The sequence below is a fragment of the Dasypus novemcinctus genome, chromosome 1 (assembly GCF_030445035.2).
Source record: "Dasypus novemcinctus isolate mDasNov1 chromosome 1, mDasNov1.1.hap2, whole genome shotgun sequence".
In the NCBI taxonomy this organism is placed as follows: domain Eukaryota; kingdom Metazoa; phylum Chordata; class Mammalia; order Cingulata; family Dasypodidae; genus Dasypus; species Dasypus novemcinctus.
Window position 1 is genome coordinate 200,283,592 of NC_080673.1, and position 23,536 is coordinate 200,307,127.

General features: G+C 45.1%; 1 protein-coding gene and 1 long non-coding RNA gene across 3 annotated transcripts in view; one reads left to right on the plus strand and one right to left on the minus strand.

Annotated features, from left to right (window-relative positions):
- SLC2A9 (solute carrier family 2 member 9) overlaps positions 1–13,713 on the plus strand; it is a 274,455-nt gene extending 260,742 nt beyond the window's left edge. For both annotated transcript variants that reach the window (XM_023587389.3, XM_058301081.2), the window contains one exon: positions 13,334–13,713. In XM_023587389.3, the coding sequence (XP_023443157.2) occupies positions 13,334–13,588 (255 nt within the window). In that variant the 3' untranslated portion in view covers positions 13,589–13,713. The remainder of the gene's footprint in view (positions 1–13,333) is intronic.
- Positions 13,318–21,184, minus strand: LOC131279230 (uncharacterized). Its single transcript, XR_009186614.1, has 3 exons — positions 20,853–21,184; positions 19,237–20,667; positions 13,318–13,408 (listed from the first exon to the last, which is right to left on the minus strand). It is a non-coding gene; the product is annotated as an uncharacterized lncRNA (long non-coding RNA).
- Positions 21,185–23,536: the final 2,352 nt, after the last annotated feature.

The window sequence follows — 23,536 nt, forward strand, 5'->3', positions numbered from 1 at the left end:
ACAACACACATTTGTTCTCTTAAAGTTCCGGAAGCCAGAAGTCCAAAATCAATTCACTGGGCTGAAATCAAAGTGTCGGCAGGGCCACTCCCTGTGGAGGCTCCAGAGGCTAATTAGTTCCTTGCTTCTTCCGTCTCCTGTAGTCCTTGCTTTCCGTGGCCGCTGGCCCCTTCCTCCATCTTCAAAGCCAGTGGCGTAACATCTTGCTTCAGTATTTGCATTGCCTTCTTCTGGGTCAGGTCTCCCTCTGCGTCCCTCTTATAAGGAGAGTCACAGTAACCTTCAGGATCATCTCCCCATCCCAAGATCCCTCACTTAGTCATGTCTGCAAAGTCCCTTTGGCCATATGAGGCCATGTGCACAGGTTCCAGAGATGGGGATCTGGGTGTCTTGGGGACCCATTATTCTGCTACCCGCAAGAGTAAAGGTCAGTTCTGGGGCAGGACCCAGGCCCAGCATCAGAGGCTACTCGAGAAGCCAGGCAGCTTCTGCCCCTGGCTGAGCACAGCGGGGGCCTGAGACCCCAGGAAGCACCATATGGTGCCAGTTCTGGGGTGGTAGCGTGCCACTGAACAGCCAGATTCCAGGAGAGCCTGGACGTGCTTGGTGGCAGGAGGCAGGCTGGACATTCAGGCACCAGCTCACTTACTCCACAGATAGTAACTGACTTGAAGTGAGGCGCTTGATACTTGGTCTGTGCGTTTCGGGCAGGTCTTATTGGGCCTTGAATGCCAGGCTTAGAGATTTGCCCTTGATCTTGGGTTCACAAAGAGATCTCTGCAAGTGAAACAAGGCCATTTTGTATCATCTGGAGGGGAAATAGGTTTTTATTTGTCAGAGAAGGGCTCTAGGAGAAAGGACTCAGACTTGATGGCCCATTTTTTTCAGCCCTTCTCCATTGTTGCAATTAGTGGAAGCACTGATAGATCGTCACTCACTGCCCAGGAAGGATGCCCGTTGATGAGACGCAGCCTTCCCCGTCCAGGAGTCAGCAGCACAGCGTTTTAGAAATGCCACCTCCCTCTGCCTTCCTATTCATGTAGTGAGTGTTTTATAGGTCAGTATTTTCTCATATTTTCAGCCATTGAAACTTTGTGTGAGCAAAAACTTTTTAAAGAGGAAAAATAACCAAACAAATGTGTAAACTGATTCCAGACAGATTCAAGACCTAAATGTGAAGAGGAAACTGAAAATCAAACAGAAGACAATGTAGCATATCATTGTGACGCAAACTGCAGAGGGCCAAGATCCCTGAATACAAACAAGGAGGAGAGATAAAGATTCTCATCTATTGTATCAAAATGAAAGCTTTCTAGCCAATAGGGAATGGCATGGGCAAAGGTCCTGACCAATGAGAGTGTGAGAAGCCACTTGCAATATCTGAAACTGAGCAGGGACTAATACCTAGAATATGTAAGGAGTACCAACAGGTCCATAATAAAAAGACAGGGGTCTCACTAGAAAAGTGGATCACAAATAAGAAATGGCAGTTCATAGAAAGAGAAACTCGTCATTAAACTCGTTAAAAATCAAACCTAAAATAATACCATACTCTGTATATTTGCCTCATTATCAAAATTAGAAATATGGAGAATACCAAGTGTTGCCAAAGATATGGTAGCCCTCATGCACTGGTAGAACAATTTGTTGGCAATTAGTCAAATCAAGTATCTATATACCCTGTGACCCAAAAATCCTGCCCCTATAATATATCCCAGAGAGATTTTTACAAGATCCATAAGTGCACATGTACAAAAATATTAACTAGGGCATTGTCTGGGGCAGTGAGGAGCTAGCCTGGGTGGCCACCCTGAGGGGACAGCAGAACTATGACACAGTGCTGCTGCAGTGAGATGCAATGAGCCAGGTCTTCACCAATAACATGTCCTAGGCCAAATCCAGTACCGAGCGAAAACAGAGCAACACAACGTGAAGCCTGTAGCTCAAAATTTATGTAAATGTAAAATGCAAGCAAAATAATAGTAAAGGTTTTGTGTGATTTATGTAACTTTTAAAAAATAATTTAAAAATAAATAAAATAGCAGGGGTTTAAAAATAATAGTACAGGTTTTCACAAAGATAAATATAGATAAGTAGATATAGATATTAGATAGATAAGACAGAGGTGGCTGAAGGGATGGATGGTCATGCAAGTGGATGGGTGGCCAGGAGGGTGGCTGGATGGACAGATGGATGGATTCAAGAGCATTTATCAAACATCCAAGTGCTGGGGAAGAGCATTCGCAGGCAAACAGAATGAGAGTGGGCATTGAGGATCAAAGGGAATAAACAAATAAATAAATGCAAACAAGAGAGGAACCTTGGATGGAGTGGAGTAGGGGAGAGAGAAAGAGGCAACAAGTGAATAGAGACCTTACAGCCCAGAGGGAACAGCCTGAGCTCTCTTGGCTATGGGCTGGGGAGGGCTGCAGGGCAGGGACTGCAGGCGCCCCAGCTCCTCGGAGCAGAGCAATAAGACCCTTGCCATGGGAAGCGGACTTGGCCCAGTGGTTAGGGCGTCCGTCTACCACAGGGGAGGTCCACGGTTCAAATCCCGGGCCCCCTTGACCCGTGTGGAGCTGGCGCATGTGCAGTGCCGATGCGCGCAAGGAGTGCCGTGCCACACAGGGGTGTCCCCGTGTAGGGGAGCCCCACGCGCAAGAGTGCACCCCCTAAGGAGAGCCACCCAGCGCGAAAGAAAGTGCAGCCTGCCCAGGAATGGCGCCACACACATGGAGAGCTGACACAACAAGATGATGCAACAAAAAGAAACACAGATTCCCATGCCGCTGACAACAACAGAAGCGGACAAAAAGAGCATGCAGCAAATAGACACAGAGAACAGACAACTGGGGTGGGGGGTGGGGAAGGGGAGAGAAATAAATAAAAAATAAATCTTGAAAAAAAAAAAAACCCTTGCCACATTTCATAGAGCACCAGTTTCCACGGCGCATCTTTCTGGGCCAAGCACCCCAGTACACGCCTAACACACACGTTTTCTCACGAATCCTAACACAGCCCTGGCCAGGCTCATTCACTCACGAAGAGCTAGAGGAGGCTGAGCAGGCCCCCTTCCAAGGCCAGAACAGGAAGCCCTTTTCCTTCTTCCTCCTTCTTTTTTCCTGTGACATTACGAGGGCGTGCTAATTACGAATGCAAATGATTCAGGTGCATTGCAGAAACTGAAAAAAATATAGAGAGACGTGAAACTGCCCATGTCCCATCTCTTGGAGTTTAACTCAGTGATCAGATGATGTGTTGCCTTCTTTTCTTATAAACTTATGTAATTTTTTTTTTTTTGCATTGATAAAAATTGGAATCTATTGCTTTGCTTTGCTATTGCTTTTCTCAGCTGGCCTCATATTATCAGCCTGTCCTTAATGTGTTATTTAAAGCAAATGCTGCTGGGCATTTTTAAAACAAGGCCCCTCTGGAAGCAGAGTTCCTGCAGGTGGGGGGAGGGGGGGCATCCTCCGGGGTCCCTGAGTTGTCGGGGAGAGTGTGACTGTGACGAACCTCTACAGAGCAGGAACGGCCCTGCTGGACACACAGAGACACAGGTCAGTTGTTTCCATCTGTTATTGTGTGACGTGTCAGCCACCGATCCCAGCCTGGGGGCCTGGTGATGGGTAATTTACTTACTGGAGAGGATTTTGCCAAGTCAGGGGTCCAGGCCCATGGGGGCCACACTTGGCCATGACGAATGCGTTAGCGAGACCACTGGCCTCAGAGGTGGAGTTGCAGCCCCCACCCCACCTCACCCAAGCAGGTGCCACAGGTGAATCCCCTCCATGCCACCACTCCACCCTCTTCTGGATGTCAGCTCAGCCAAGAGCCACCAGGTGACTGGCTCAGGCATCTCCGTCTTTCACTTACTCAAAAAGCATGGGTGGCAAAGGCCCCCCAACCCTCAAACAACAATCTAGGCCCACGCAGCTGTGGACCAAGACGCTAATCAAAGCTGTGTGTTAGCACCCCAGGGGCGCTGGGTGGGCTCCCCAGCCTGCGGGGAGAATGCTCAAGTCTGCAGTCGCTCAGAGGACAGTGGTCACGGGTCCCCATGAGCCGCTGTGGAATCCAGCCCTGCCCCCAACTTGCCATCACCCAGGTCAACACCTGTTTATGGCAGGGAGGGGACCTCTGATGCATGCCCTGTGTCTCCCAGGGGCTCCCAGAAGCATCAAGTCCTGGTTCATTGCCTTCTTTTCCCCGCCGAGGTTGGCCAACTAGTCCTGGTTTGCCCAGGAATGTCCCTGAAAGTCCCACACCCAGGAAACTCCTTTCCTCCCCACCCCTGCCTCCTGGATCCCTGCCCCAGTAAGCTCCTGGCACTCACACCCTGTCCCAGTCTCTCCTTCTGGGGCTCCCCAGTCCCAGGAAATGTCTGTAAGGCTGGCAAAGCCTCCAGAAGTGCTTGCTAAGTGCTAGCTGATGGCTTTTGTGCTGATCTCATTATCATTATTTGCCAGGCACCAGGTGAGGCACAGAATGAGATGCAACGAAAAACTGCATGGACTCTGAGGTCAGACATCCTGACCTTGAACCTGACTGTGCCCTCTGGGCAGGGCTATTCCAACTTCATCCAACTTTGTTGCTCTCTGGGGCACAGGTTTCTGGTCTATAAAACAAGAAAATGGCCCTGATTTTGCAGCAGGGCTGTCCTAGAATGAGAGAGGAAGTCAAGCATCCTGCAGCTGGACGCTCAGGAATGGTGGCTATCATTCCTATTATTATAACTCTTAAAAGTTGTCCCCTTCATGTGGTCACAAGGGGCCCCTGGGAAGAGGAGAGAAGCCCAAGACTGGAAAGTAGGATTCGCAGTAAGTGCTGGGAGCTTACCACTGCCTCTTCTAGCTGAGCATTCCTGGGCAAGTGCCTTCTCTAAGCTTGTCTTCTCAAGTGTTGGCCCATTAATACTGTACCCCCTCCATCCTCCTCTCTCCCGTCCACCCGTCCCCTTCCTGCATCATCCTAGACAGGAAACATTCTAGGGTGCACGGGGGAAAGGTCTTGACCCTGGCGATCTACCATCATGCTCTGTTTCTCCATCCTTAGCCACAGGCGGCCTTTCCCTCTAGGTAGGCACCGTCATTGTCTGGGTGGTTCCTTGCAAAGCCTGTCCATGGCGCCATCTTGGCATTTGCCCCAGTAGTTTCTGGTTTGGAGAAAATGGCATGCAAATGTGTCTGCCTTCTTATTCCACTGGCGTTACAAAACACTATTTGAGTTCAACAACATCTAGAAGGGAGAATATGATACTTTTTAGCTTGAAAAACTGTGGTTCATATCCCAAATGCCTGTGCAAAGTGAGGAGAAAGCTGCTGAATATCCAGGATTGTGAGATCGAAAAGCAAAGGAACTGCCTCCTGTCTGGATGGTCCAGTTGATGCCCTTCGGGTCTCATTCACTTAGGTGCTGCCGGGGCCAATGTCCTGCTGGGTACCCGAGGCAGAGCAGTGGGTTGTAGGGATGCGGCCCCTGCCCTCATGTTTCAGGAAAGACGGTGGTCCTGGCACGGCTCAGTTTCACAGGAGGGTGCAGGTGCAAGGAGGGTGCAAGGCGGGGAGCCTAACTGGGCCGACCACTGCAGGGACATTGAAGGCTGAGACTGAGGAGAGGGGGATCTAGGCAGAGGGGAGAGCTGGCAGAAGCCCTGAGCAGGAGAGGATGCAGCCAAGAGATTCAGAGGACTGCAGGTAGTTCTACGAGGGAGGAGAGCCAGATCCACCAAGGCTCGGAGGACACGAAGGGAATTTGAGGTTGATCTGGAGTTTCCGTGGGAAGTCACTGAAAGGTTTTAAGATATGCTCCATTCTCTCCATTCTGCACTCTTAAAAGACCTCTTTGGCTGCCCAATGGGGGCTAAATTTGGGGCAGGAGCAGGTGAAAATGAATGCAATGTCCTGACAAGGGGACCAGGTCAAAATTTACCTAAAACTAGGGTGATAGAAAGCAGAATAGTGGGACACTCAGGCAGAGTGGGGAGGAAGGGTTAGTGGAAATAGCAGAAGGCACTTTCGGGGGCAGTGGAAATGTTCAATATCTAGGTTGCATGGGTATAGGTTTCCTTCCAATACTCAAAGGTGATTTTTCCAGGTATCAGCCTTGGGCATATGGGGGGATGGCAATACCATTTCTGAGGACCAGTGGGGGAAGAGCAGACATGTGAGGGAGGGGGGAAGGCTAGTGGTGGGGGTGCAGGCAGGATTGTGAAACCTGGTCTCTGTAGGGTGTGTTGAGTTGAAAGGCCATCAGCAGCCGTAGGCCTGTGTCTACCTCAGAGGTTCCTGGGCTGCTCCAAGAAACTCTTCTTTGTACATAAGAAAGTAACTTGAGAATGAGATTGTCATTGAGCTCCTTGTCCCCACAGTTCCCCACAACTATCCCAATGTGCCAGGTCTACTTTGCTCATATAGTAGAACAGCCTCACCTTATAAGGCTCTTTGCGGACATCGAGTTACGGGCCATGAAAGTTAACAGTTAATGAAACCCTAACTTGGACCATCTTTTCTACCAATATGCATGTCCATTGATTTCCTCTGATTCCATTTATTTATCCATTCGTTCAACATTCTTTTATTAAGAAAGTGCTTATAATGAGCCAGGCATGAGCCAGGACTGGTGATCTAATGAAGAGCAAGAGACATGGATCCCACCATCATGGAACTTATGGTCAAAGCCAGGGCATGTATTATGGGGGAGTGGGGGAAGGCGAGGGGCTTTGGATCCCAGATGGCCCACAGACGGGCTTCATCAAGACCATGAAGCAGTGTTACACTGTTACTTGTGTGAGATTTTTCCTTTCCTATGGAGAATCCATAGCTTTTTACCAGGTTCTCAAATAGGCATGTGGTCCGTGGATGCTGAGCACCACTGATCTCATCTGTAGAGTTGCTTCCTCCACCAACTAGTGCCCTCAAAACAGCTACATTCTCCCAGCATTCATCCTGCAAGACTCAGCTCAGAAGAGTCTTTTGAGATGATGGCTGAGCACACCAACCTGCCCCCCAACCCACCCCAAGTTCTAGATACACTTAAAATGAGGAGTAAGGGTATTAGCTGCTAGAAAACAAGGGGTTCCATGGGTGTATACAAAATTGTGGGGACATCTCTGAAAGACAGATAGTGAATGGGATGAATGGATGGAAGGAATCTGGACCCAAAGTGCACCCACGATGGGGCTGTTGAGAAAGGCTGAAGTGGTCCTAGGAAGTGGAGGGAGACACGGGCAGGTTAGTTAGGGTACTTCTCCCTGAACAGTCAGAGACCTAAAGGAAGAAAAATTCCCAGAGCTGCAGAAAGACAATGCCTCATCCTGAGCCAGCCCACCTCATGCTAAGCAGGGTGGGTGCAAAGGGTAACTTCCCAGACACAATGAGGTGTAATCTGAGAATACTAGGGTTAAAACCCTACAAGTTTCCAGAGAGGAAAATCAGACAACCTAAAAATAAATGACAATCAGATGGCATCACACTTCTCCCGGCAAGCTCAGCATGAAAGTTAAGGAGTTCCATCTTCAAAGTATTAAGGGGAAAATAATTTTGAAATTAGAAATCTATACCTAGCCAAACAAGCCTCCACCTATGAGAGAGGGGAAAAGGCATTTCCGATGTAAGAAGACCCAGGAATTTTACCCAGATCATCAGCTAGAGCTAGACATAGCCTAAGAAACCACCCCTGGAGGTACGTGTAAATGACGTAACTGGGCTGCCCATCACCAAAACCAGGCCACTGGGAGTTGGTTTGCAAAGTGTTTAAGAACACGAGCTTTGGATTCAATTTTCAGTTCTAACACTAAGCCAGTGGGAGGCCTTGGGCAAAGCTGCTCAGCCCCTGAGAACAGAGAACTTTGCAAAACTTCTGGCTGAGTCCTCAAAAAACGTAACTCATTCCTACTACCGCTATCATACTTTGTTTTGCCTGTTTTTATATTTATATAAATAGAATCATCCTGAAGGTATTTACTGCCTTTTCTTATTCAACATCACATCGAGAGCCATCTGTGTTGATAATGTACAGATAGAGCTCATTGTTTTTCACTGCTCTAGAGTGCTCCTTCTTATGAGTGTATCTCAGCCCATTTATCCATTTCCTGTCCCAGTTTCCCAGGCTTGTCCACTGTCTAGCTGGCTTAAACTGTAGGAATTTATTGTCTCACAGTTTGGGAGGATAGAAGTCCAAAATCAAAGGGGCACAGGCCATGTGCCCATGAAAGTTTATAGCTGGCAGTCAGTCTCTGCCTCCATCACATGGCTGTCTGTCTCTCTCCCTCTGCATCAGCTGTCAGCCCAAATTTCCTGTGCTCATAAGGACTCTAGTCATACTGGATTAGGGCTACCCTAATTCACTTTGGCCTCATCTCAGCTGATAACACCTTCAAAGATCCTACTTACAAATGAGTTCACATTCACAGATCTGACAGTTTTTCTCTTTTAATCAGAAAAGTTGATTTTTTAAAAAATTATGGATACTAGTTATTTGATGACTATGTATCAGAATATCTCTTCCCCATTTGTAGCTTGTTTTACTCTCTCAATTTTATCTTTTGATGCATACATTCTTAATTTTCAAGCAGCCAAATTTATCAACTTTTTCACTTATAGGCTAAGCTTTATGAATTTGAATATGTTTTTACAGAAAACTGTGGTTATGATTGTGTCTATTTTACCAATGGGGAAAATAAGGCACAGACAGGTTGTGGGTATGTCCCAGATGATCATGAGGTGGGTTGAGTCTTTGGTGGAGGCGGATGTAGAATCCAAGCCTGTTGATCCAGGCAGGGTCCTTCCCAGTGCAGTGCACAGTGCTGTCTAAAATATCCCTGCTCAGGGACCACTGGACAGGATCCTCCTTCCCAATAACTTAGGAGTGGCCCGATAGCTTGCCCTGGAGGAGCTGGGCAGAAAGGGGGTTGCTGAGCAGTTTGGAAGTAGGTAACAGAAGAAAGGGATGCTGTAGCAGGTGCTTGGCCAGATGCCTTGCAAGGCCACCTGCATCAGATCTGCAGGTACAGAAGCAAGACAACAGACTGTGGATACTGCATAGCCCAAAGCCTAGGTCAACTCCAGGTGCAGGCCTTCCCAGCTGGCGGCCTGGAGCAAATGACTCATCTTTCTATGTCCATTTTCTCACCTGTAAGGTAAGGTCTGAAGGAGCTCTACCTCACAGTGGCTGTTGTGGGATTAACCTTTCATTCTCATCTCCCTGCCAGGGAGTTACAATAAATACTGGCTAGGGTATGAGCCCTGAACAGGCTGAATTCCACCTGATTCTTGACTCTTCCGTTTATCCCTACATGTTCTTGGGTGAATTCCAGAAAGCTCTCTAACCTTCCTTTTCATCTTTTGTAAAACGGAAATTAAAATAGCTATATTACAAGGTGCACTGTGGGGATTAGATGATATAATGTCTGTAATCTCCCTGACACACAGCGGGTGCCCAAGTGTCATTTCTTGTCCCAGATTAAACGTAGTCACAAACGTGCAGTAATGCCGAGTTGTCGTGTGATCGCTGGCATGAAATTATTTATGGCAAAAGCCAATCAATGTCCTTCAGTTGCCTGAAGCATGATGGATTTCGGCTGCCCAAGCCCATTTTGCTCTTCTGTCCCTACTGTCCCCTCAAGCCTCTCCACCTGGCCTCGCTCCCACCTGCCTTCCATATGAACCTCCGGGCTCAGGACGGCCTAAGGAGGCTTTGTTTCCATTGACTGCCCTGCGAGGGCTCTCCTTCTCTTCTCCTGTCCTTACTTTCTAAGTAGCTGGAACAGTGACTTGAGCACAGTGTCTGGAGTCAGACTCACAGGTTTGACCTTTAGCTTTGCCTCTTAGCCCCCAATATTGGCTGGTTACTTCACCTCTCTCTGTTTCTTCATCTGTATAAAAGTACCTGCCCCACTGACTTGGTGTGACTATTAAATGAGCCAACACATGGCATACGTGTGGACCAGTGCCTGGCATAGGAAGTGATCAGTAAATATTTGCTATTACTTATTGGATACACAAATGAACTGAGTCCCAGGGAGGCTCCCTACCTGGCCCAGGCCACCCACCAAGTTGTCTGGGACCTCTCTGCCACCTGCAGAGCTTGGCTTCTTTTCCCCAGGGGCCTGGTGGGCACCACCACCATTTTCAGACTCGTAGTCTCTTCCCTGAGCCCAAGCCCCATTCCCACAAGAGGCCGTGTGGGCCACAGGAAGAGTGCAGGACCCAGTTATCCTCCCAGCCCTGCCCGCCAAGTGGAGCGACCCTGGGCGAAGAGCCATCCTCGCTCCACCCCCATTCCTGCACCTGTACAGGGGATCCAAATAGGCCTGCTACTCAGAGGCATTAAGTGAGCGAGCATGGAAAAGACGTAGCTCCGTAAGAGAAGGGAAGAGGTGCCCATTTTGTTCCTTCCTTCTGCTCCCTTCTTAAGCCGGCGTCACGCACCTTCCTCCCAATGTCCTATTAGGGAGCAGCTGTCATTAGGATCATGGAACTCTGTTCTCACAGGTAAGGGAGAGGGGAGCATGGGGCTGCCAGGGACCCCATCCCTCCAGAAGCACAGCCACTGCTGGAGGAGGCCCAGCAGGACGTTTCCTCTGAGGGCCGGGGTGGAGCTTCTTGGCTGATCACTTGTAGCCTTGCCCCTGAGGGTGCTGAGGGGGTCAAGTGTCCTTTCCCAGGACGGTGGCCCTAGCCAGGGGGTTCTTGACTGAGCTCTGTGAATCTGTGAGGGGAGTCACAGTGATGCCCATTGGGTCCCTCGGGGAAGGAAACCAAGCAGATGGCAGCTCTGCAGCTGGTAGAGAGGCCCTGGACAACTCCATGTGTGGCCTTGGGTAGGGCAGGAGCCTCTCCAGGGCCCCAGCCCATTCGTACACTCAACAGACATTTGTTGAGCACCTACTATGTGCCAGGCACTCATCCGGATTCTGGGAATACAAGAAAATGACAATGCCTGCCTTTGGGTAGCTGACATCCTAGGGGGGTATAGAGTTAATAGACAAGTAATGACATGGCATAATGCTGGGCAGTGGTGAGAGCAATGGAAGTCAGTGACACTGGGTCAGTAGAGAGCTGGGGAGGTGCCCTCCAGAAACGTAGGTCAGGAAGCACCTCTCTGAAAGTGGCATTTGAGCCAAATTGAAGGGTCAGAAAGCAGCATGTGCAGGTATCCGAAGGTTATTCTAGGCAGAAGACAGAGTACACGCAAAGATCCCGAGGCACGATGTGTGAGGATGACCATGAGGACAACAGCTGGAGCAGAGAAAATGGAGAGAGAATGTGAGGCTGGTGTGGGTGGGACATAGTTGACAGCCTTAGTCCATGGCAAGGACTTTGGCTTCACTCAGAGTGACAGGAATCCATGAGGGACTTCTGCGAAGGAGTGACAGGCTCCGTCCTTTGCTTAACAAGATCACCCTGACTGTTCTCTTGAGAAAAGACTTAAGGAGGACAAGGGAGAAGCAGGGAAATTGATTGGGAAGCTATTGCAAAAATCCAAGCAGGAGATGACAGCAACTTGCACCAAAATAGGGTATATTTCAAGACAGAGCCAACATAATTTCCCCATGGATTGGATGTGAGTGCAAGAGATACAGAGGAGCTTAGCTTGCTGCTGAGTGTTTGGGTTGCCCTGTGCAACTGGAAAGATGGAGGTGCATTGACTGAGATGGGGAAAAGTGGAGCAGGAGTGGATTTAGAGACTCCATTTTGGAGTTGAGAAGTCAGATGCCCATTTGGCCTGCAAGTGGAGATGTTGAACATGCAGTTTCATGTATCTCATCTCCAAAACATGTAGGTATATTATCACCATGTTGCAAATGAGGAAACTGTGCTCCGTGGGTTGATGTTCTGCCTTAAATGACACATCTTAAGAGTCGACACAACATGTAAGTAGTGGAGCCAGGATTCTGAATGCTAACCATCGGGCTGCAGAGCCCATGCTCTTGCCATTGCCCCATGGTGCTCGTGGGCCGGGGGAAGGTGCCCAGCCCCACAGCTAAGCACCCCCAGGTGTGGACCATTCACTGCCTGCAGACACTGCCCTATGTACTTTAGAGGAAATATCACTTTTAATCTTCACAACCACCATAAGTGCCATTCTTATCCTCATTTTACAACTATGGAAAGTAAGGTGCAAAAAGCCTCAAATTTAATAAATGATAGGTCTAGGATGTGATCTAGTGATCAACCTCATAAGCTCTATGCTAAAGTCCAAAAATAAAGGTTCATTGAATCAAAATAGGACCCTGCTTTTTTTTTTTTTTAAGATTTTATTTCTTTCTTTCCCCTTACGCCCACCCTGGTTGTCTGTGTCTATTTGCTGCGTCGTCTTCTTTGTCCACTTCTGTTGTTGTCAGCGGCACGGGGATCCGTGTTTCTTTTTGTTGCGTCACCTTGCCGCATCAACTCTCGTGTTGTGTGGCGCCACTCCTGGGCAGGCTGCACTTTCTTTCCCACTGGGCGGTTCTCCTTACAGCACTTCTTGCACATGGGGCTCCCTTACATGGGGGACACCCCTGAGGACCCTGTTTCTTATGAAGTATCACTCAAAGGTAGTCACCTTATCTTTGGATCAATAGATGTCTGTTGCACGAAAGAGTTATGTCCAGACAGTTAGAACCCATAGAATCATTCCACAAACATTTTTTGAGCTACCTGCTACAAGCCAGTTGTTGTGCAAGACACATGAACTACAGAGGAGACTGAGTCCCAGAGAAGTTCAAGGTCTAGAGCAAGATCGTTCTAGTACAGGCATTAGGTGTTCCAATCAGCATATATAAAATAGAGTGATTGCATCCAGCATTTTTCTTTTTTTTCTCCTGGTCCCTTATTTGTACCAGGCTGTATTAGCATTTCAATTAGTGAGTTAGAACTTTTGCCTCTTAGAGAAATAGTGTTATCTTTGCTTTGTCTATCTCCACATTTTTCTTATGCATGGGGGTATTTTACTTCCCTTTTAACTTTGTACTTTTCTTATCTATAGAGGGACACAGGTAAGGGAGGGAGAAGGTGGTCAATGGAAAACTTAAGATAATGCCCAGCAAGTGTTACATTTTGCTTTCATGATGATTAATTTGTAAATACCTAATATGCAAAACAATAAATAAAGGCTGCCATTTCTGCATCCTTACCGGGATTTGACTCTGATTTAGCCATGCATCATGTGAGAAATCCTCACGGAGAGCACCACTTGCCTGATAAAGCCAGCATGGTCCCATGTGGTGGCTTATCCAGGAATTCTGATATATGAAAGGAGGGTTGTTTTTTAAAATCCATTCAGAGATGGCTTTATACCTGGCTTTGAGATTGCCCATTGATGTTTTCTTATCTCTGCCTTTCCACAGAACGGTCTGGACACCTACTGTTTCCTGGTCTTTGCTGCAATCTGCATCACAGGTGCCGTCTATTTCTATTTCGTCCTGCCAGAGACCAAAAACAGAACCCATGCAGAAATCAGCCAGGCATTTGCCAAAAGAAACAAGGCATACCCACCGGAGGAGAAAATGGACTTTGTTGTAACTGAGGATAAGACAAACGGAAGGCCCAAATCAGATTCTTCCTCCACACCGGATAACTGTGTCAGAAACAGTATTGTCTAAATGAGTGATCTCGCCATTTCAGGAAACCAAAGGTGTCCCCATTATCAGAAGATTCAAATTGAGTGAAGCCATGCAAGCCTTAAATTATTGAATGTATAAAAATAAACTTGTGTATACTAATCTAACATCACAACCCTTTGGAGCTTATTCATAGCTTAGGCACCCAAACTCTTTTGGAAATTGTAAACAGTCACCCTGTTTCAGTAGACCCCACATTCTTCTACATAGATGGATGATCTCCCTTCTTCATCACCTAAGCCCTGGTTTCAAAATGATGACCTCAAGTCACCTTGAGCTGCCTTCAGTCCAGCTCCTAAAGCCTCAGTGGTTCCTTGGCAGCTTTCAGAATTCAGCCGATAGACTCTTTGTACTGCCTAGTAAATTGTTACCCATCTTTTCTCAGACTTGAGAAAGCCCACTGCCATCCCGCCATCCTCCAAGTTCTACCTTTCCCAGGCTGTATCCTAAGGGGCTCACGTCTCCCAGCTCAGAGCTGTCTTCACCTAGAGGTTTCAATTTCTGTGGGCTCACAGAGGGCAGAAAGAGAATCAATAAACGGAAGACCTGGAGAGGCAGCTCTAAGAAGTGGTTTTCCAGTTACTGGAAAAGGAACTGCAAATTGAACTCTGTTCAACTGGAAAACAATGTTGAGAATGACTCTGAGGCTAAGCATAGGCTTGGTGGGAAAGGACCCTGTGATTGACTGGCAATGTCTGCCACAGGTCCAGGAATGAGAGCATCAGCACATGTAGAGAAGAGATTTCCCTGAACGTGTACTAAGCAGCTTTGTAAAATCCTCAGTTCATCACCCCTCAAAATGAAAAAGAAAAGGCTGAATGGTTTTTGTCTTGACTGTCGTTAAGGAAATCCAAGTGTCAATTTTGGAGGAAAAAGTTCGGACTAGGTAATATTTAAGGTCTCTTCCAGTCTTAATGTGCTGGAATCGTTTAGGTGAGAACAAATTGCATTCTGCCATTGTAATGTATATCTCATGGTTTGGGTGATTCCCTATACTTGCCTCCAGAATGAAACAAACTCCAAGTGTCCATAAGGATATGAAAGTGCTCTTGAATTAGCACCAATGTGTTTGAATTTCGTATGTCACAGCAGAAGGAGCGATAGTTCATGACAAAGGCAGCTTTAGCCAGAACTTGAGTTCTGATTTTCCCTTCTTGCTGAAATTTCTTTTACCATGGACCTCTCCCTTTGTTCATTGCCAACTCATGTACCATATCATCCAGTTTTGGTTTGCCTGGGCAATTTGAACAGGTTTTTAAATATAGAGAGAAAGTTGTATGAGGGAACAAAAATTGCCTGAGACCAAATGAACCAAATAAGTATAAAATAGAAATCTGAATTTTTAAGGCTTCTTTTCCATTTTGAGATTTGAGTACTCGGTCAATAAATATTTATTAGCTATCTACCACGTGCTAGACATATTCTAGGCATAAAGATATATCAGGAAGCAAGAAAGTACACTAAAGAAAAAAGTACACTGCTCTTACCCACACCCACATAAGCTGAAGACAGAAAACTAGAGAGCCATTAAAAGTAAACTGTCATTAATACTAAGGAAGGGGCAACAAAATGACACAGGAACATGTAACAGGACCACCTAACTGAAGCTTGAGTAAGAGATAAGACTCAGGAAAGCTTTCCCAAATAAATTACAGAAATAGAATGGGGAGCAAGATGAATATCAGGCAATAGTACAGGAAATTATTCTGATATGTTCCTACCTTTTAAAATATAGTAGAACTACGTTGAGGACAGTTTTGAAAAATAAAGCAATAAGACACTGTAATCTCATATGCTTCATTCTCCCTACCAATATCATTTTAGTTTTTATATATCTCCATTCCTTTCTTGCCTATCATTTATCCAGTTGCAATCACAGAATACATAAAACTCAATAACAAACATCTTGTCTCTCATTCTTATTTTTCCACTTGATATTAAATCAAGTGCATCATCTCAATTCCAACGGCTTTTGTTCATACTATGATATCCAGTGCAGTGAATTCTTCATTTGCAGAGTTGTTTTTCAGATACTGAAAGATAATTGGGAGTAGTGAGTCAAAGAGAAAGTCATGTCCATGAGATGGCCACACAGGCTCTAGCGCTATGCTAAAGGTAACTAACTGTTTATAGCACCCTGTATCCATTTATAGACCTAAAGAAATCACTATTCAAATTAACAGGCCTCCTCTCCTAATTCCCAATGAGGTCTTAGGGATTAGGTCCTATTCTTTGCATTTTACCTCTTCCCTCATCACCAAGTCATGGATATTGACAATTCCTCTTTTCATTTTCACTAAAATAAAAGTAACTCTTCCAGCTTCTGGTTCTGGCTAAGATGAGTAAGCATAGTCCACTCTATCTCTATGACTGATCACAAATAAAAATCCTGGACAGAACCCACAAAGCAATTATACAAGGACTCTGAAAAATAAACTACAGCAGACAAATAGAGGAGGGAAATAAAAACTTAAAAAACAACTGAGGTAGTAGTGAGTTTCCCAGGGTTTTCCTTCCCTCCTGTATCTCCTGGTTTAAACTCCACGACAGACCAATTTCCAGAACTGCACAATGGATGTGGACAAAAAAAAGCTACTAGGAAAAAACCCTCTATCATGCCAGAAAAACAAGAAGAGGGGGATTCTCTGGGGAAAAGAATGTGAGGAGGAGTCCTCTTTATTTATCCTTTTACCTGTCTGGCCCTGCCATGAGGCAAGCCCCAACCATGAAGCTGCAGTCCTATTAGAGGGTCAGCAGTGGTAGTCTCATGGGCACCAAAAGATCTGAGAAGACCCCTTCTCTCTGTTGGTAGACACTGGTAAAAATGGCTGCTGTGGTCCAAACAGTATAAGGGAATGTCCATTATTTTTATCTCTTTTTTTAATTGATGCTTCATCTCAGATGCAAACCCAGTTATGAAAAATGTGCAACAGAATGGGGAGGGTAAAACTTTTGAATTTTAGCCAGGAGACCAGGAAAAGAGGCAAATGGAGACTAAAAAGTGTAAGGAAAATAGAGACCTGAAAAAGAAATGCCTTAAATTTGTTCATGAAGTTCCAGGCTCACCCCTGAGCTGCACATGCACAAAACAGACTGGAAGCAGCATAGCAAAGACTTTGAGAACTGAACTACAATGTACACCACCACAAAGGTCCAGACTGGCCCCTGGTGGTGCACACACAAGATGGACTCAAATAGCACTGCAAAGATTTTGAAAACTATACTAAAATTGGAACCACAGTGTACAGAACGTAGTTCAATGCTTTGCAGTCTGAACATAACAGGGATGATTGCCTGTTAAAACAAAAACAAATGAAAAGAAAAAAAAATTGTCCAGAAGATTTTAATAAGATGGTAGAATATTCAAAATGTCCAAGGTACAATCCAAAATTACTTAACATATGAAGAACCAGGAAAATTTCAACAACTCTTAAAGAAAATGCCAACCAACAGATGCCAACCCCAAGATGAACCAGATATGTTAGCTACTTTAAAGGAGCTACTATAACTATTCTCTCTCAAGTAAGGGAAAACCTCTTGAAATAAATGGAAAACTAGGAGCTCTCAGCAAAGAAATCAAAACTATATTTATTTTAAAATGGAAATTTTCTAACTTAAAACTGCAATAACATTAAAAATTAAACTCACAGCATCAGTAGTTGAATGGAGACAGCAGGGGAAAGAAACAGTGAGCTTACAGATAGATCAATAGATATTATCCAATACAAACTACAGAAAGAAAAGAGTGAAGAAATGAACAGAGCTTTAGGGGTCTCTGGAACAGTATCAAAAGCCTAACATTTATGTCATTGGAGTTCCAGAGGAGATGAGAAAGAGATTGGTGTAGAAAAACTTATTTAATGAAATTGTGTTGGTTTGAGTCTTTTATGTGGACCCCAGAAAATAATGTTTTTAAATGGAACCTATTGTGAACCTCTGATTAGATTCGATCAGTTATGAGTCTTTGATTAGATTGCTATAGTAGGGCATAGCCCAGGGTGGCTTTTAATCCTCTTGCTGGAGTTCTTTAAAAATGAGAAAAGAAAAACCACATACATGGGAAAAAGCTGGAGAGACAGAGAAAAGTGCTGAGAGGCTGAGAGAGAAGTTCTGGAGGCCAGAGGCTGGAATCAACAGAGCACAGAAGTCTGGAAAGAGACCCCTGAGAGGCTGAGAGAGAAATTCCATGGAGAGCAAGAAGCTGAAAGCAACATGGCTGAGAGGAGAAGGCAGGGACTGGCAGAGCAGCCATTGTGCCCTGACGCATGGCAGGAGTCCAGGATCACCAGCAGCCAATCTTTAGGGAGAGTGCTTCAGCTGATACTTGAATTGGATGCTTTCATGGACTCAGAACTGTAAGCATTTTTAAAAATAAAATTGTATTGAGGTATATCATACATACATGCACACACATAAACAATAAGTATATAGTAAAAGTTCTGAACTTACAAAACAAACATGCATATCATCATACAGGGCTCCCATACATCTCCCCACCACCAACACCATGCAATGTTGTGAAACATTTGTTACAAACTATGAAAGAGAATCATCAAAATATTACTACTAACTATAGCTCATATCTTATATTTGGTGTATTTTCCCCCAACCCACCCAATTATTAACACCTATAATAGGTTCACACCCACAGAAATGATTAATTTAACAACCTAATTTTCTGGGGTACACAAAAGACCCAAACTACCACAACAAGGGAAAGCAAGGAACAAAAAACAAAGATGACAAGCAGAATTATTGATGCAAACATACCAATACTTATAAAGTGTGAGTAATATAAATATATCAAGTAAAATACAGAGACTTTGAATTTTTTAAAGGACCCAGTTATATGACAGTCACAAAAAATACCACATTAAAAATAATTATATAGATAGGGTAAAAGTAAAACACTGAGAAACAATAAGCCACACAGACATGAATCAAAAGAAAGCTGTGAGAGGATCCAAGATGCAGATAGACTAGGAAACTCTACAATTCAGCTCATCACACAGGGAAGCTAGTAATCAGCTGGGATCTGTCTGGATCAACTGTTTGAGGACTCTAAAGACCAGAAGAACACTGTACATCATACAGGGAAGACAGAAGGAAGAGAGTGACAATCTGAGGTGCACATCCCTCCATGTGCAGAAGCTGTACCCATCCCTCACTGGCGAGGTGCGCCACCTCAGGAACCACTCCCTGGATGGAAACAGAAGCTCTTTTCCCCAAAACCAGGGAGGGGGAAGTGGCCTGGCTCCAACTACAGCTATTGATTAGCCAATTTGGCTAGCTGGATTCCAATTCTGAGTTTGAATCCACCCAAGCCACAGAGATGTCAGCAGCCTTTGTTTTAAGCCCATCCCCAGCAGAAGTCTCCTGGAAGCAAGGTTGATTGGAAAACACACTAGACTCCCCGGACGGTAGGAGTCAGATTCAGTATGCCCAGGTCGCAGAGACACCAGCAGCCATTGCTTGGGACCCATACCCGGCAGGAATGGAGGTTGGATGCAGTTTGGTCACTTTCTTGGAGCAGAGTGGACAGAGTCACCCTACCCACCTTAATGCGTTAGTGGGTCCCAAACCCAAAACGCCCCACAGGAGAGGAGGCAGGGCACAGTCTGAATACTCACTTGGGACAGCGGGGACAGGTTCATCCCACCCAGCTCAGAGGGCTGTTGCAGTCCCAGCTCCAATGCACCCCAGACAGGAGAGGAAGCAGGACACAGATTCTTCCGCCTGTCAGGGCAGCTCAGGCAGATTCACCTTTCACACATCAGAGGGCTGCTGTGGTCCAGCTCCAACACGCCCCAGGCAGCAGAGGAAGCTGAGTGCTGTTGGAGCACCTGCAGGGGCAGAGCAGGCAGACCCATCCCACCCTCCTTGGAAGGCAGTGGTGGTCCCGGCTCCATCCCTCTCCTAGGCAGGAGAAGATGTTGGGCACAACTTGAACAGTCTCAGGGAAGCATGGGCAGAGCCACCCCACCCTCCCTGCACAGGTTGTGGCAATTGACTTGAGAACTCAGATCCCAGGGTCTGGGAGCTGTGCAACAGTCTTATCCTGGTAAGGCTGGCAGCCCCAGTCTCAATCAAGCCCTCATCAGGAGTCAGGTCTGATGAGAACTGAGGGCACAGCAACACCTTAGTGCAGCAGGGAACAGCTAGATGAAGATCATTATTTGCTGGTATAGTAGGAAAGTGAAGATTCAGGGAGATATCAAAAAATATTGGCAGCCTTTAGGGTTTCCTCCCCAGTGTATAATGGAATCCATCTACACTTGCTTCATGGATCCCTGGGCCAATTCTGACTGGTAAATCTGATCTAGGAAGGTTGTCTTCTAACAAAATTTGCCCTCCAGGTAATACAGCTAGAGAAAATGAAAGAGGTAGTAAAAATATAGAGAAGCCAATCAAAAACAAACAGAACAAATTAATACTCCCAGAGGAGGAACAGGGGAAAGAAAGCTGTCTCCTGGGGATAAAATAAGTGCACAGATAAAGCAATCTCAAAAATTGTGCTACATACTCAGGGTAGGAATCAGATAAATAGGAACTGAAAATTCTAGCACAAAGGTTCAGAGTAAGTTGAAACAAGCATTAAAGAAGAGATTTAGCAAAAAATCAACCAATAAGAAAAACATAGGCTAAAGAGAGAAACTGAGCACAGAATAAACACATCAAAGAAATCAGTTGCTCCAACACCAGTAAAAAATTACAAGCCATACTAAGAAACAGGAAGAAATGGCCTGGTCAAAAGAACAAATTAAACCTCCAGATGAATTACAGGATTTGAGATAACTAATCACAGATGTTCAAACAAATCTCCTTAATAAATTCAATGAGAAGGCTAAAGAGATTAAGGATATTAAGGAAATTAAATTAAGCATATTTCATGGAGTGAAAATAAAGAAGAGTTTGAAAGCATACAAAGAAAAATAACATTTTATGAGCATGAAGGTATAATAAATAAAATTTAATAATACATTGGGGAGCAGATGGGGCTCAAGCAGTTGGGTGCTCACCTCCCACATGGAAGGTCTCCTGGGTTTGGTTCCTGGTGCCACCTAAAGAAGATGAGTAGACAACAAGTGGATGCAATGAGCAGACACAAGCAGACACAGTAAGCAGACAATGAGCAGATAGACAAGGGAGCAGCTTGGAGAGGGATAAAAATAAATAAATAGATAGATAGATAGATAGATAGATAGATAGATAGATAGATAGATAGATAGATAGATAGATAAAATACCTTGAAATTGAGACTTCCTGGAAAATAGCAGACTAGAAGTACATGGGATTCTCTTCTCTCCCAGAAAAAATAGCTAGAGGACAGGCAGAAATGATCTGGGGAAAAAAAATCTTCTAGGATTTAGGACACCGAGGGAAGGCTGGACACCACCCAGGAGATAGACAGGCAAAGGAAAAGAATGGCAGTGGCAAATATGTGAACTGCAGCTGCTGGCATCCTCCCCCACCCTGTAGACTCTTCTGAATTCACAGGCCTTAGGCCTGTGGCTACGATCAAAGTGAGCCTCAGGGAACCACCTCCCTAGGAAAGGGGAAAGAGAGGGACTCAGCCTAAGGCTGACTCACCTTTTGACTCACAGTTTGTTCTGCTGTATCCCATGAGCCCTTCCAGGCCAGATGGGGCTGCACCATTGTTTGCCTTGGGAGTCGGCAAGGGACTAAAGAGATCCGACCCTCTCAATTTCCTTGTCTACTGACGAGGATTGATTGTTGAGGAATCAGAGGGGAATGGAATTATTTCCTACCCAGGAAAAGGGATGGGCTACCAGCAAAGGCTGGAGAATGGCCTCAGAGAGAAAGTTTGAATTACAAGGCTCTTAGCTTCCAGGCAGGATTCTCTATCACACAGATCCAGTCCATATTGCAGCAAACACACTCCAAACAGGCATTGAACTGAGAGCACTGCCAAAGTGTACCATCTGCTAGTGGACCAAGGAAGTGCACATAAGGAAATTAAAAGTAAATAAGTAAGAGAGGATTTTTCCAGCCTTTACAGTCTCATTTCCCAAGGCCCTAGGAAGGGAGTCTACAACCCATTTCTGGGTCCAGGGCCCAGATTTGAGCAACTAAGAGGAACAATCCTAAGGACTCAGAACAGGATGAATCAAGAATCAAAGAACAGCAGTAATACAGCTTCCCACCACTAAATCTCTTTCAGTGTGATTAGTTTGGTAAGTTTCTTTTTGTTGCGTCATCTTGCTGTGTCAGCTCTCCGTGTGTGCAGTGCCATTCCTGGGCAGGCTGCACTTTCTTTCATGCTGGGTGGCTCTCCTTACAGGGAGCACTTCTTGCGCATGGGGCTCCCCTATGCAAGGCACACCCCTGCATGGCATGGCACTGCTTGCGCGCATCAGCACTGCATGTGGGCCAGCTCCACACGGGTCAAGGAGGCCCTGGGTTTGAACCATGGACCTCCCTTGTGGTAGGCGGATGCTCTATCCATTGAGGCAAGTCTGCTTCCCCAGCCTATATCTTTTGATTGGGAAGTTTAATCCATTCACATTCAATGATATTAATGTAAATGCATTATTTACTTCTACCATTTTATTCTTTGGTTTTCATGTCATATCTTATTTTCATCTGTCATTTTATTCTTTTGGTTATCCTTTCTGCTATTATTTCTTCTAATCTCTCCTTCAAGCCTCTCTCTCCTCTCTTTTTCTTTCAGGCTGTAAGGCTTCCTTTAATATTTCCTGCAAAGGTGGATTTTTTTTTTATGAACTTTCTTAGTTTCTGTTTGTGAATATTTTAAACTCACTTTCATATTTGAAGAACAATTTTGCTGGATAAAAATTTCTCAGCTGGCAGTTTTCTCTTTCAGTATCCTAACTGTAGCATACCACTGTCTTCTCACCTCCATGGTTGCTGATGAGAAATATGCACTGAGTCTTACTGGGCATCCCTTGCATGTGACGGTTTTCTTCTCCCTTGCTGCTCTCAGAATTTTCTCATTATATTTGACATTTGAGATTTCAAGTAGTATGTGTCTTGAGGTAGGTCTATTCACATTTATTCTGATTGGAGTACGCTGCTCTTCTTGAGCATGTAAGTTCATTTCTTTCATGAGAGTTGGGAACTTACCAAACTAATCACATTGAAAGAGATTGAATTCATCATCAAAAATCTCCCAACAAAGAAAAGTCCAGGACTAGATGGCGTCACAGGTAAATTCTACCAAGTATTTAGAAAAGAATTAACACCAATCCTGCTTGAACTCTTCCAAAAAAATGTAAGAGGAGGGAAAATTATCCAACACATTGCATGAATCCAATATTGCCCTAATACCAAGGCCAGATAAAGACGCTACAAGAAAAGAAAATTAAAGACCAATCTCTCTAATAAACATAGATGCAAAAAATTCTAAACAAAATACTTGCAAATAGAATCAAACAGCATATGAAAAGACGTATACATCACAACTAAGTGGGATTTATTCCTGGTATGCAAGGCTGGCTCAGCAACAGAGAATAAATTGATGTAATACACCACGTTAACAAATTGAAGGAGGAAAAGAATACACAATCACCTCAATTGATGCAGAAAAGACATTCAACAAAATCCAGCATCCTTTTTTGATAAAAAACATTTCAGAAGATAGGAATAGAAGGAAAATTCCTCTTTATTTATATGATATGATATTTATATGATAAAAGGCATGTATGAAAAACCCACAGCCAATTCTGTACTCAATGGGGAAAGGTTCAAAGCTTTTCCCCTAAGATTGGGAACAAGACAAGAATGCCCACTGTGACCACTGGTATTTAATATTGTGCTAGAAGTTCAAGCTAGAACAATTAGACAAGAAAAAAATAAAAGTCATCCAAATAGGAAAAGAGAAAGTAAAGCTCTCACTATTTGCAGATGACATGGCCCTACATTTAGAAAACTCTGAAATGTCTACAACAA